The 14312-nt window shown below is 34.7% G+C and overlaps 1 protein-coding gene across 3 annotated transcripts in view; it reads right to left on the bottom strand.

The window, feature by feature from the left end:
* PARP8 (poly(ADP-ribose) polymerase family member 8) overlaps positions 1-14312 on the bottom strand; it is a 181706-nt gene that overhangs the window by 60983 nt on the left and 106411 nt on the right. For all 3 annotated transcript variants that reach the window (XM_002744994.6, XM_008992086.5, XM_035291597.3), the window contains exons 9-10: positions 6483-6543; positions 5667-5757 (exon numbers count right to left, since the gene is read on the bottom strand). In XM_002744994.6, the coding sequence (XP_002745040.1) occupies positions 5667-5757; positions 6483-6543 (152 nt within the window). The remainder of the gene's footprint in view (positions 1-5666; positions 5758-6482; positions 6544-14312) is intronic.

Genomic DNA, 14312 nt, shown 5'->3' on the forward strand with positions numbered 1-14312 from the left:
GAATTAGTCAAACATTTTTTGCAAGTTCATTTTACTATAAATGCTGATACCTTCCAAAGACACATCGCAAACACTCTTTTTAAATTTTTTTAGATCACTGAATTGTTATTTCAAAAATACTTTTCACAAAAAAAATCATCAAATATCAACTTTTCATAAACATCACTGTGAAAGACTTTTTGCATTAATTGAACACACTAGCTATCAAGGGCTAACATACTAAAGGGATTTGTAAAATAAACAATAAAAAAATCCAAAGACAGGAAACACATTAGAAAAATAGTTAAAGGTTTGACAAAGCAACATAGAGAAGGAAAATTCTAAATGGTTAACAGATATTTGGAGAAATTCCGGTAAGTAAGTAGAGCTATGCAATTGAAACGATGATGAGTAAGTGCTCTCAGCTCAGATTAGACCAACATACAAATTCCACTCTTCATAAATTCACTGTCATAAAGACCATAAAATAAGTTCTTTAAGGACATTCTTTGCAGCGCTGATTACAGCATCAGGTATCTGAAGACAATGTAGGTGGCCATCGCAAAGGAAACAAATATATAAATTGTAGTGGATGTCTACTACAGTATATACTATAGTAGTGTCCATAGAGCAACAGGGCCAATTTCCATCTTAGCAACAGAAGTGGTTAAGAGAAAAAAATCTATAGCACAATAGCATTTATGTAAATTTAAAAATGTCTAACAGCACTATGCATTTGACGAGGATATACACATAGGCAATTGCGTTTTGTTTGCTCTCAAACCCATCCCTCATTTTTCCACCTTTTAGCTGCATTTCCACAGGTCCCTTGCCAACTACCTTCTGATTAGGTTTGACTAATGGAAGCTCTGGTTGGACCTGAGGAAGAGAAAGGAATCAAGGTATTATTTCCCTTCTCCTCTCCTCCCATCTACCCCATTTCCCTTCCCCCCACCTTCCCTCTTCTCTCTTCTTCCTCCTGTTCCCTCCTCTCTCTTTCTTTATCCTCTCCTCTCTGTCTTGTGTGGGCATTTTTTAGCAGTTGCCATATCTTTTCCACGGTTGCGGCTCTTTACCAGACATGTCCTATTTCTGTGGCCCTAACTCCTACAGAGCAACTCTGGACATGGCTCTAGAACCTGCAAGACTTCCCTGATGTTTGGGGATTCTGCCACATACCATCCCTTTCCCATTGTCATTGCAGCCCCAAGGGATTGTAGTAATCTCTTGCTGTCCTCTTCCCTAGTGGTCTCTGCCTCCTACTCTCTGATGAGCTTCACCACCCTGATTTCTTCCCAACTGTTTAACCACTGGTTTAACTATTTTTTTTAACCTGAGATACTAGAGTGGTTTCCATTTTCCAATTGGATTCTAACTGAGATAGTATCAGATATTGGGAGTGGTCCCAGGCAACACACCTAAAATGGGACACTGAGATTGGGAGGCTCATCTGCTTAACCTTTACTATGGTGATAGCTTCTTTACAGATGGAAACTGAAGTAATGGTATTCCGTGACAGTCAGAGGCATTATGTGCATAAAGCAAACACTCTTCATAAATGTTTTCTCACTTTTTTATTTGCTAGCAATAATCCTAATCATAAACTAGGATAAAATCTAATTATCCTCCTGGAATAATAAGTTAAATGTTCCTTTTAGTAACACTGTCTCCAGATCTATTCACATGTTATACATTACTGCACATTTTCAATCAGATTTTCCTCAAATTTTCAATAAGAAAAAAAATCTCTTAGGGAGTTTACTAGTAAGATGGTAATGTGTGTGAATACTTTTGCACAAACACAATCATAACCAGTGTCTAATAGAAATAGGACAAAACCAGTGAAAAGACCAGAAACTTGGAGTAATGCCATCCCCGTATGAGAAATGCCCAGCAAATATTACATAAACAGAGCAGGTGGAACTAATCTTAAGGGGCCCTACAGGATGGATGCAAAACTCTCCATTCTATGAAGGAGACAGATGCTGTAATAAAAGCCAACCACCACTGACGCCTCTCAAAATCAGAAGCAAATGAACCCTAAGGCAGAGAGTACACTCCGGGACTGGTCTGGCAGGGCTTCCTCCCTCAGCAGACGCTACCTTCTTGACCCCAGACCCACCATCCTTAGGTCAGGTTCCCTCAGCAGCAGGCCTCGAGTGAAGACAAGGGGCAAATGATTTATTCGGAATTGTGCTCAGGAGGAAGCAGTAAGAGCAAATGAGAAGGGGGAGGATAGGAAAAGAGAAAAAAGCCAAGCAAGAGTACAAACCCAGGGAAAGTTCTAGTTTCCACCCCATCTTGTGGGCAAAACTGGAGCATGAATTACAACTTAAAATTTGTCCAGACTTGAGATGGAGTAGCTAGGCCACTGTACCCTCCACACTAGTCACACCAAAGGGTGAAGGGAAGTTAAAAAAAACTGCCAAGTGCTTATCTGCTCTCCCCAGGAAAGAAAAAGCTTATTTGTCTAAGGACAAGCCACAGAGGATCTCAAGTGTGAGCTGTCTTTAAAGAGATATTGTGAAGGAAAATCTCTGCCTTACATTCAAAATTATATCAAAAAATAAGTATCAGCGGTAAGATTACATAAAAGCATGCTTCAGTATCATCTCACACAGATGGGATTTGGGTAGAGATTAACCAACCCAATGTCATTCCTAACCCTAAATAAAGTTCACACATAAGGGTTTCCCTTTCTTTTAAATACCATTAAAATAAAATCAAATGAGTACATGTCAAATCACTAAAATAAGAAAAAGGTTAGCCATAAAGCAGAATATGTGGGGAAAGAGCAAGAACACATACAACTATGAGCTGAAATATTCTTCAGATATTATAAGGGTGCAGAAGTGGGGATGGGAGCAAGAGCTGGGAAAGGGGACTCAGGGGAACAGGGTGGGGCACCAGCAGAGCTCGCAGCCCTTCCCACCAGCTGGCAGATCTGACTCTAAAGCAGGGTCAGTGTGGAATTCTCTTTCTTTCCTCTTCTAAATGGAAGAAATTGTTCACACATCACACTAATTTCCGAAAGAAGAACATTTCAACTCCTGCTTGTATATAGTATTGAGGAAAACAAAACTCCATCTATAGAAATAAAATAATAATTCTTTGACAATTACTGATCGATATTAACAACAAAATTGAAAACAATACTAAACTAATAAAATGAAAGCAACTGATGGTAAAAAGGGAATAATACAGAATCTGTAAAGAATGTGGCCAAATTAAAAATACAATGGGAACATCAAATTTAAGATGAAATCATTAAAACAATTCACTCAGAAGAGCAGAAGACAGACTGGAAAAAACGTCAAGTTTTCAGATACGAAGGATGAAAGAATTAGAGAAATAAAAAACATGGAGGACAAAGGAGTTAGATCCAACCTGCGTTTTATGATTAGCAGGTAAAAAAGAACAATAAATAATTACATAAAATTTACTTGAGGTGAATTAAGACTCAACTAGACCAAGCAAAAATAAATATAGAAAAAATAGTATCACGGAGAAGAAAAAACAGTCCCCAAAGTACACAACAAAACACAAACAAATTAAAACAGATTTCTTACAAATGAAAAAACGTTAAAATACTTCAGACACAAATGAGAAGTTTCTAAAGCATTTTTGCTTTTTGTAGGGGTAGAACTATCATGACTTCACTAATTTTACTTGACCAAGTTTGTCTCAAACATGAAAACGTCATTCTCAGGTATGAAACAAAACGTAATCCTCAGGTTTCCTTGATTTCCAAATCGTTAAACATATAAATCAACCAATACAGAGGAAAGAAAGAGCAGATGAGTTGTGACACTGAAGAAGTTGTACTGAATATTAAAATAATCTAACCAGGAGTTAAAATGAGTGTTAAAATATTTATTAAACCATGCAAATGTAAAAAATCTTTAGAGAGATACTGTGAAGGGAAATCAGTCTTACATTCAAAATTATATGAAAAAATAAGTATTAGCAGTAAGATTACATAAAAGCACACTTCAGTATCATCTCACCCAGATGGGATTTGGGTAAGTAGAGATTAACCAACCCAATGTCATTCCTAACCCTAAATAAAGTTCAGACATAAGGGTTTCCCTTTCTTTTAACCACCATTAAAATAAAATCAAATGAGTACATGTCAAATCATTAAAACAAGAAAAAAGCCATAAAGCAGAATATGTGGGGAAAGAGCAAAAACACATACAACTATGAGATGAAATATTCTTCAGATATCACAAGTCATCCCCTTATAGCTTATTCAATGACTTGAGGACAGTCTCATGACTTAACATTAAGGTGCATAGCTATTTATACAATTCAATGTCAACTTTATAAAAATAAATCATATGCACATAGAAAACAGAATCAACACCAAGCCATTTAGCTTTCTCAGTACAAGAATTATGAGTCATTATTTTCATTACATTTTTATACATCTGAAATTATCAGAATAAAAATATTTTAAACATTGATTTTTTTCTTGTCTAGCATTAAATCAGTTAGCATATATAATTTATATTATGTGTTGATTAATTTAAATACAATGTATTATGTAAAGATGGAAAACAAGTGACTAACTTTAAAAATGAAAGACATTCCTGTATTTTATAAATTTGAAAGAACAAGCATGTCTCCTATGTGAAAACAAACAGTAGATGTATATTCCCTGATATGCCTAAAAAAAAAAAAAAACCATGCAGACATCATAGTAACATGTGCGGCAGATTAAAGATGGCCATGATTTCACAAGGTACTGTCTATGGTCCTGTCACTGGATTCTGGGTGGGCTCTTCAACTGCTTTGATGAATAGAATACAATGAAAGGCTCACTGTGCCTTTTTCTAGTAGCTTCTACATCCTGTCTCTAGCAACACTTGAATTTGCAGCCCAGTACCATGGTACAAGAAGCCCAAGCCACATGAAGAAGCTATGTGTTGAACAGGCACTCTAGCCAAAAGCCTCGACTGAGTGCCAAGATGACACCTGCATTGATTGCTAGTCATTCGAAAGTTCAGCAGCATGTGCAAATCATGGGAAATTCCAGGCAAGAACTGCCCGACGAACAGTGAGAGGTAAGTTTTTTTAAGCCACTAAATTTTGGGATTTTTTAACAATTTGAAGTAGATAACTAAAACAACATAAGAAGATATAATTGTGTGTGGGGCGGGGGGGTAGTAGGTAGGAAAAAACTTTTTACCAAGTAAATTTTGGCCTGACTAATAATAGGGTCCTGTTTTGTAAACAGCTATCAGTTGAAATATAGCAACATTGTCCCTTAAAGATTCAGCAAACAAATACACTATTATGATCTCCATTTTCAAAGACAGAAATACACTGCATTAAAATTGAATCCTAAAACAAAAGAGAGAATAATTAAATCTAAAGACAACCAAATATATATATATATTTACTGAGTTTCTACTATATGCAAAGTACTCTTTTTTTTTTTTTTAATGTTTGTGTCTCAGAAACTTGTCAATTTTAGAAAATGTAAAAAAGGAAATGTTATGTTTCTGTTTCCGTAAGTTATATTGGCAATAAACCATCTTTCATAGAACACAAGCTTCTTTACATACCATTATCAAGATATTTAGCACTTATGCTCAGAACTGACAAATGAACACGAATTTTGCTTAAGGCATAGTGCACAGCTAATTAATATCCAAAATAATAAAGAAAGAAGTAAAACTAACCTGGGCCATTCAAATATTGTGTAAGTGAACAGTGTAGTCGAACAATTATAGGTTCTGTTCGAATTACTTCCCAAGCCACAGCAATCTCCTCCTGCACAAATATATTTAAAAGATGAATTAATCATCTTTTAGAGTTCAAAATGAAAAAAAGACAAACTTTTAAAACTTGTGTTTGAGAAATGCATATATCATGAAGGCCTATAAATTATTGAAAAGCCACTGTGTATGAAAATATTGGCCTTCTTCCCCTTCCACGAACACTCCCTTCGTGGAAGCCATCTTTCTGGATTTTGCCTCTGGAGCCCCCTTGCACAGTCTCTCATGGAAGCCTATCTTTCTCCTCCTAAACTCCATCTCTCTCTCTCTATTCCCTAACATTCTCTTGGAAGCTGCTTTCCTCTCCTGGATTCCATCTTTCTGGATTCTCTCACTCAGTGTGAGAGTTAGCTGTTTCTTTCTCTTTCCTTCTCCTGTTTCTCTCTCTCTTTAAATAAATCACTTTCTACAAACAAACACACACACAAAAAGAAAATACTGGCCTTCTGTGTATGAGAACTAAAAATGAAACTTAAAATATAGTGAAGTATTATAAAAGCCCATAAATTTCAGAGTATATTAGAAGAACCAAGGCAAATATATACATATATTTACAACATCTCTGCTTCTTTGACAAGTCACAGCAATTCTTCACAAAGCACCTTAACAGTCCAATATGTAACTAATAGTATTATAAGCCAACTGAAAATTAAATTTCCCCCAAAATAAAATAAATGTGTTTTAAATGCACCATTCATATTACATAAAACTGATACTTACATCAAGAAAGCTAACATCAATATGCAGATCAATATCTACATCATCAATGGCTCCATATTCCCTGAAAGCAAAGATTAATATTATTTTTTCATTTTAATGATACTTAGAAGATGGTACATGTTAGGTTATTTAAAACTTTAAATCACTAATTCTCATCCTTGTTTTTGACAAATAGCTCACACCTAACTGTGGATATGAAATAACTAATAATCTAGTTGGACTGTCATTTTTCTCTTTATACCATATAGATATCTTTCTATTGTCTTGTACATGCACATGCATACATAAGATTAAGAGTTGCTTGGTTCGTTGTTTTAAATATTCCCTGTTTTCTGCGGTAAATTAGTCAGTCTTCCCATATAACTGCTTTGTTTTCACTACACTCTCTGAGGATAAACAGCAGCTTCTAAAGGCAAGAAAGGAGTTTATGACATGAGGAAAGAGTGTGGGGAAGACACACAATAATGTGCCCATAATTTTTCCTTCTAGTTGGGCTTCAGTGGTTCAGAAATCAATCCAAGTGTTCTGCCACTTAAATGTCAGTGTTTTGGCTGGGCGCAGTGGCTCAAGCCTGTAATCCCAGCACTTTGGGAGGCAAAAGCTGGTGGATCACGAGGTGAGAAGATCAAGACCATCCTGGCTAACACAGTGAAACCCCATCTCTAATAAAAATGCACACACAAAAATTAGCTGGGCGTGGTGGCACGTGACTATAGTCCCAGCTATTAGGGAGACTGAGGCGGGAGATTCACTTGAACCTGGGAGGTGAGGTTGCAGCGCACTAGGATCATGCCACTGCACTCTGACGTGGGTGACAGAGACTCTGTCTCGAAAATAAAATAAAATAAAAATAAATAAATGTCAATGTTTTGACAGACAGCTCTAAAAGTCTGATATTAAAAAATAAAACAAGTAACTGTGGTTATGAAGGAATTATGAAGACCAACTTTTGGACAGCCCAGGTACTGCCATGAACCAACATAATTTTTAAGTGAATGAAAGAATATAAAAACAAGTTTTAATATTTTCCATATACACACATCTACATATTTTTGATATTCTTATAAAATTCTGAAGTTATAAATGCTATGCATAGTGAGAGATAATAACCACAGAAATAACTGAAATGCTAGAAGTTAATGACCAATATTTACTCAGGACTGATGTGCCAGAAATTATTCTAAAGATCTTACATACATGTGATAATACAGTACTCACAAAACACTAAAGGTACTACTGCCATCTCTACTTTATAGATGCGTAAATTGAGGCCTAGAGTACTAAAGTAACTTACCCATCATCACTCTATAACAGAGCTGAGACTTGAATACATGTATTTTAGTTAATATTAAAGAAACTAGCACTTTGTGTTAGAAATCAGGTCAAGCATTAATGGATGATCTCATCATTGTCTTGTGAGGTAGATATATTCATTTTGCAGATGAGAACACTAAGATTTAAAGATGTGAAAAAGGTTGCCAAATGAAAAATAACATAGTGGGGAAGTCATGCATTGAATGTATGTCCAAATCAAACTGTAAAGTACAGTATCTGGCATATAGTTAAGTTCTCACTAAGTATTTATGTCTATTATGTATTCAAGGAATATAATTATAATATATAATTGTGGCACTTTTATGGAGTTCAGAGAAGAAACATTTAATGATTGAATAATTTCATGTGATTTAATGAATAAAGGAATCTAGGGACCTTTCTGCTTCCTAATACATACGACCAAAAAGCATATTAGAATATAAAGCAGTTTCTATGCTTTGTCCATTCTCTCCACTAAAAATATATTAAAACATTGAGCACATTTTCAACTTTCTTATTCTTTTATGGTAATATCTTTAAATGTTACATAAAGAAAGGATAAAAATGATTTGCATAGGTATTAGTTCTTAAAAACCATCAAAGCATCATAAGATCTGTGCTTTGCAAACTGTTTTCAAACTATTCTAAAAATCAGAAGACAAGGAATTCTTCCACATTTGTTTTATGAGGTCAGCACTACCCTGACACCAAAATCAGACAAGGAAACAACAACAACAACAAAGAAAACTACAAGCCAATATTTCTGATGAACACAGATGCGAAAATCCTCAACAAAATATGAGCAAACTGAATTCAATAGCACATTTTAAAAAATCATACACCATGGCCAAGTGGGATTCATCCTAAAGAGTGCAAGATGAGTCAACATATGCAAATCAATAAACATGATACATCACATTAATGGAATCATGAAGAAAACATTATGATCGTTTCAACAGACAGAAAAAGCATTTGATAAAATTCAACATCACTTCATGATGAAAACTCTTAATAAATTTGCTATAGAAAGAACATAACACAATACAGGCCAAATTTACAAACCTACAGCTGACATCATATTGAATAAGGAAAAACTCAGTGCTTTGCTCTAAGATATGGAACAAGGCAAGGATGTCCACCTTCACCACTCTTACTCAAGCCAGTACAGGAAGTCCTAGTCAAAGAAATAAAGGATATCCAATTAAAAAAGAGGAAGTCAATTTGTTCCTGTTTGTGGATGACATGATCATAAATATAGAAAACTATAAAAACTCCACCAAAAAAACAGTTTAAACTAATAGCCAAATTTAATAATATTTCAGGACAAAATCAACACACACAAAAAAATTAGTAGTGTTTCTCCACACCAATAATGAACTAGCTGAAAAATAAATGAAAAAATTCCTATTTACAACAACTATAAAAAATAAAATATATGGGAATAAATTTAACCAAGGAGGTGAAAGATTTCTGCAATCAAAAATATAAAACATTAATGAAACAAATTGAACAGGACACAAAACATGAAAAGATAATTACTTGTTCATGGATGGAAGAATATTGCTAAAACATCCATACACCAGCCAAAGCAACCTACAGATTCAATGCAATCCCTGTCAAAATATCAATGATGTTCTTCACAGGAATAGAAAAAACATCCAAAAATTCACATAAAACCACAAAAGACCCCAAATAGCCAAGGCACTGAGCAAAAAGAACAAAGTTGGAGACATCACACTATCTTACTTCAAAATGTACTACAAACCTATAGTAACCAAAACAGCATGGGACTGAAATAAAAATAGATATTGTAGACCAGTGAAACAGAATAGAGAACACAGAAGTACATCCATATACTTAGAACAAAGGCTCTAAGAACACACCTTGAGGAAAGGACAGTCTAAGAACACACCTTGAGGAAAGGACAGTCTCTTCAATAAATGGTGCAGGGAAAACTCTCCATCCACATGCAGAAAAATGAAAATAGACCCCTATCATCAAATAGAAAAATCAACTTAAAGTGGATTAAAGATTTAAATGTAAGACCCCAAAATATAAAATTACTGGAAGAAACCATAGGGAAAATGCTTCATTGCATTTGTCTGGACATGGATTTCTTGAATAATAATTAAAAAGCACGAATAACAAAAGCAAAAATAGACAAATGGGATTACATCAAACTAAAAAGCTTCTGCACACCAAGGAAACAATCAACGGAGTGAAGAGACAGCCTACAGAATGGGTGAAAATATATCTGCAAGCTGTGCATCTCATGAGGGGTTTATACCAAGAATATATAAGGAACTCAAACAGTTCAAGAACAAAGACCAACAAACAAACAAATAATCTGATTTTAAAAGGGGCAAAAGGCCAGGTGTGGTGGTTCATCCCTGTAATCCCAGCATTTTGGGAGGCCAAGGCGAGCAGATCACCTGAGGTCAGGAGTTCAAGACCAGCCTGACCAACATGGAGAAACCCTGTCTCTACTGGTAAATTTTAAAAAATTAGCCGAGTGTGGTGGCACATGCCTGTAATCCCAACTACTCAGGAGGCTGAGAATCGCTTAAACCAGGTAGGCAGAGGTTGCAGTGAGCCAAGATCGTACGATTGGACTCCAGCCTGGGCGACAGAGCGAGACTCCGTCTCAATTAAAAAAAAAAAAAAGGCAAAAGACCAAAGCGGGCTTTTCTCAAAAGACAGACAGATGGCCAACAGGTACATGCAAAAAATGTTCAACATCATGAATCGTCAGGGGAATGCAAATCAAAACCACAGTGAGATATCACATCGCTTCACCTCAATTAGAATTGCTGTTAGCAAAAAGATAAAAAATAACCAATCTGATGTGGATGTAGAGAAAAAGGAACCCTTTTGCACTGCTGGTGGGAATGTAAATTGGTATACCATTGTGAAAAACAGTATGAATATTCCTCAAAAATTAAAAATAGAATAATGGATAATATTCTATATATTGGATAATGAAATTCTAATAGTGGATAATGAAAATGTGGTACACACACACAATGAAATACTACTCAGCCATAAAAAGGAAGGAAATCCTATCATTTGCCGCAACATTGATGAACCTGGAGGACGCTGTGTTAATTAAAGTAAGCCAGGAAAAGAAAGACAAGCACTGCATGATCTAAGTCATTTGTGGAATCTAAAAAAAGCTGATCTCATAGTAGTCCAGAGCAGAATACCAGAGGTTGTGACACATAAACGGCAAGATGATGATGTGGAGAAACTGGTCATCATGCTGTAAACCACAAATATATATGGTTATTATGTGTCAATTAAAAATAAAATTTTAAAAATTGTATAAAGCACAATATCTGGCACTAAATAAAAATTTCTATCTACTGAATATTCAAGTAATAGAATATAATACATAATTTGGGCACTTTATAGGGTTCACAGAAAAAATTTGTAATTGTTTTATGTAACTTAATGAAAAAAGAATGTGGGAGATTTTTGCTTTTTGATATGTGACCAAAAAAAGTCAGCATATCCGAATATAAGGTAGCCTGTGTGCTTCCTCTACTTTCTCCTTAAAAATATATTTGGGGTCCAAAGTGGCTCCCGCCGGAGGTCATGGCGCTCGCGAAGGCGAGGTCATCAGTTCAAGGCTAACCTGAGCAACCTCATAGAGCTCAAACTGATTGGCAAAAAAAAAAAAAAAAAATATATATATATATATATATATATATACATATTAAAACATCGGCCAGGTACAGTGACTCATGCTTGTAATCTCAACACTTTGGGAGGCAGAGGTGGGTACATCACTTGAGGTCAGGAGTTGAGACCAGCCTGACCAACATGGTGAAACCCTATCTCTACTAAAAATACAAAATTAGCCAAGCATGGTGGTGCATGCCTGTACTCCCAGCTATTTGGGAGGCTGAGGAAGGAGAATTGCTTGAACCTGGGAGGTGGAGGTTGCAGTGAGCCAAGATCACACAACTGCACTCCAGCCTGGGCAAAACTCTGTCTAAAAAACAAACAAACAAACAAACAAATATATATATGGAGGGGGAGAGAGAGCACATTTCCATTTTTAATGAAATTGCACTTTTTATTCATGGTAATATTTTTACAGATTACATAAGTAAATGAATAAATATTCTTATAGAAATTAATTTTTTAAACTAACAAAGCATCGATAATGTCTGTAGTAAATGATAAACATTAATCTTAAAGATAAGATTATGTGCAAAGTTCGATATGAAAGCATACAGTAAGTATGACAAGAATAAGGGCAAGTAAATGAGCACTTTCATCTCTGCCTCTAGTTCAGGGTACAGCAAACTTTCTGTGAAGTTGAAGACAGAAAATATTTTAGAATTTTCAGGCTATGTATAGTCTCTGCTGAATATTTCTTTCTCTTTCTTTCTTTCTTTTTTTTTTTGTAACCCTTTTAAAAAGCAAAACCACTTATAGCTCACAGGTCTGTTCAAAACACACCTCAGAGTCCAATGGTCATAGTTTGAATGGCCCTGAACATTGGCAAATAATTAATAAATAAAACAGATCCAATATCCATTGTGAGGCATGTAAAAAGAAAGCCGCTAAACTCAACGATGAGGAAAGAGGACGAAGGATGTTCAAGAAAAGTTTCAGGGGTGTGAAGAGGTCCTGTCTACAACCACACTTCACTTCCAGAAGTTAATCCTAAGAAAATAATAACAAATATTTCCAAGTTTTACCTACAGCCATGTGTGTAAGAGCAGAAATTGACAACAAAATGGATATAAAATAATAAGGAAATAGTTAAGTAAACTATAGCATGTTGACAGAATAAAAAAATTCCCCATTACTGAAGAAGTTGATACAAAAATATTCATATCCTGGGGAAAATCTTCCAAATATCCTCTGAAGCAGATTACCAAAAGCATAGAAGCTAAAATAATGTTTAAAAAATAAAAATAGAAAAATAAAGAGTAAAAAACAGTACTTACATATCAACTCTTAATTGTGTATAAAACTTTTTTATGAAAAAATGTTATGTATTTTCTAAAAACATACGCCTACTTTTTCTGATTAAAAAGGTAATATAGGCTCATTATGTAAAATGTGAGAAATTTTTAAATTCGCAAAAATAACCTGTCATACCACCATATGGAGACAATTCTTTTTATTTCTATCTCATTCTAATCTCTTCCATGTATACAAGAATTACACAGTGTAATATATAAAGATTTTGGTTCTGTTCGTTCACTTCTTCGATAATCGGCTGCTTTTCCCATATTATGAAATATTCTTCAAAACCATAATGGCTTTGTCTAATACATAGTATTATAATACTTTATATAAATGCATAATTTTATAACATAAAATTATGTTATATATGTACATATAATTATATTATATATATTAACAGTTTTATACATAATTATATAATAAAACATTTGCCTGCTTTTGTTTTAATACTATAAATATTGGTAAACGGCCCCCTGAATAAAAAAATCTATGTGCATCTGTCTTCTCATAGAATCGCGCTTCTTGAATTACTGGGTTAAATAAACATTATAACCACATTTGGGATTCTTGACGTATTACTGTTTTAAATGGTTATAACAACTGATAATTACACCAGCCATGTTACCATGATGACCTTTTCCTACATTCTCATCATTACCAGGCATTTTTTTCTCCCATCTTTGCCAATTTAATGGGGGAAAAAACTTTTTTTAAACTTACTTGCATTGGCAAAACTCTGCTATATTTAACAGGCAGGAAGATTAAAAAAGAAAAATCAGTAAGACCCTTATCCACAACTGTTTTCTCTATAAATAATTTTCCAGATTACCACACCAGAATTTATCGTAAAGGAATAATCAGAATGTGCATACATGCTTCTGAGACCTCTTATGTGTGAATTTCTAAGTATTTTGTATATAATTTATTAAACGATGTTTTGGTTACAAGTATTTTCCCAATTTCTAACACTATCAGTTTCTCTTAAAAAAGGAAATGAAAGGGTTGCAAGTGTTCCTCTTCTTCACCATAGCAGAGCATGAATAAGGAATTTTAAGGAGGCACAGGCCCTAAAGGTTTCCAATTAACTGGATTCTGCAGGTGTAGATCTATAAATATACTTTTTTGTTTGTATGCTAGATTTCGAATAATCCACAAATGACGCTGTGTATATGCAAACCCATTTCTGTTGTGATGGCCTTTTTATATAATGCCAGTAATTTCATATTTCCCACTGAGCGATTACAAAGCGTGATTACAGTTTGTCCAGATGCAGCGACCCAGTCATCAGGATTGCTTCTATATCTGAATAACTTGCAGTAGCCCAGGATCTCATGAATAGCAAATGCACAATCAAGTTGAATGCTTGAAATATGACTACAACTTGAATTGTGAAGCTAGATATCTGATTGTGTCCTGAATGCAGTATTCAGTTTATTGTAACTCAAAATAATTTCATGTGCTGCCTATATTTATTCACTGTGAAAAGATCACATCAAATTGATAATTTTTTTTAACATGAGAGAAACAACCCAG

The sequence above is a fragment of the Callithrix jacchus genome, chromosome 2 (assembly GCF_049354715.1).
Source record: "Callithrix jacchus isolate 240 chromosome 2, calJac240_pri, whole genome shotgun sequence".
Lineage (NCBI taxonomy): Eukaryota > Metazoa > Chordata > Mammalia > Primates > Cebidae > Callithrix > Callithrix jacchus.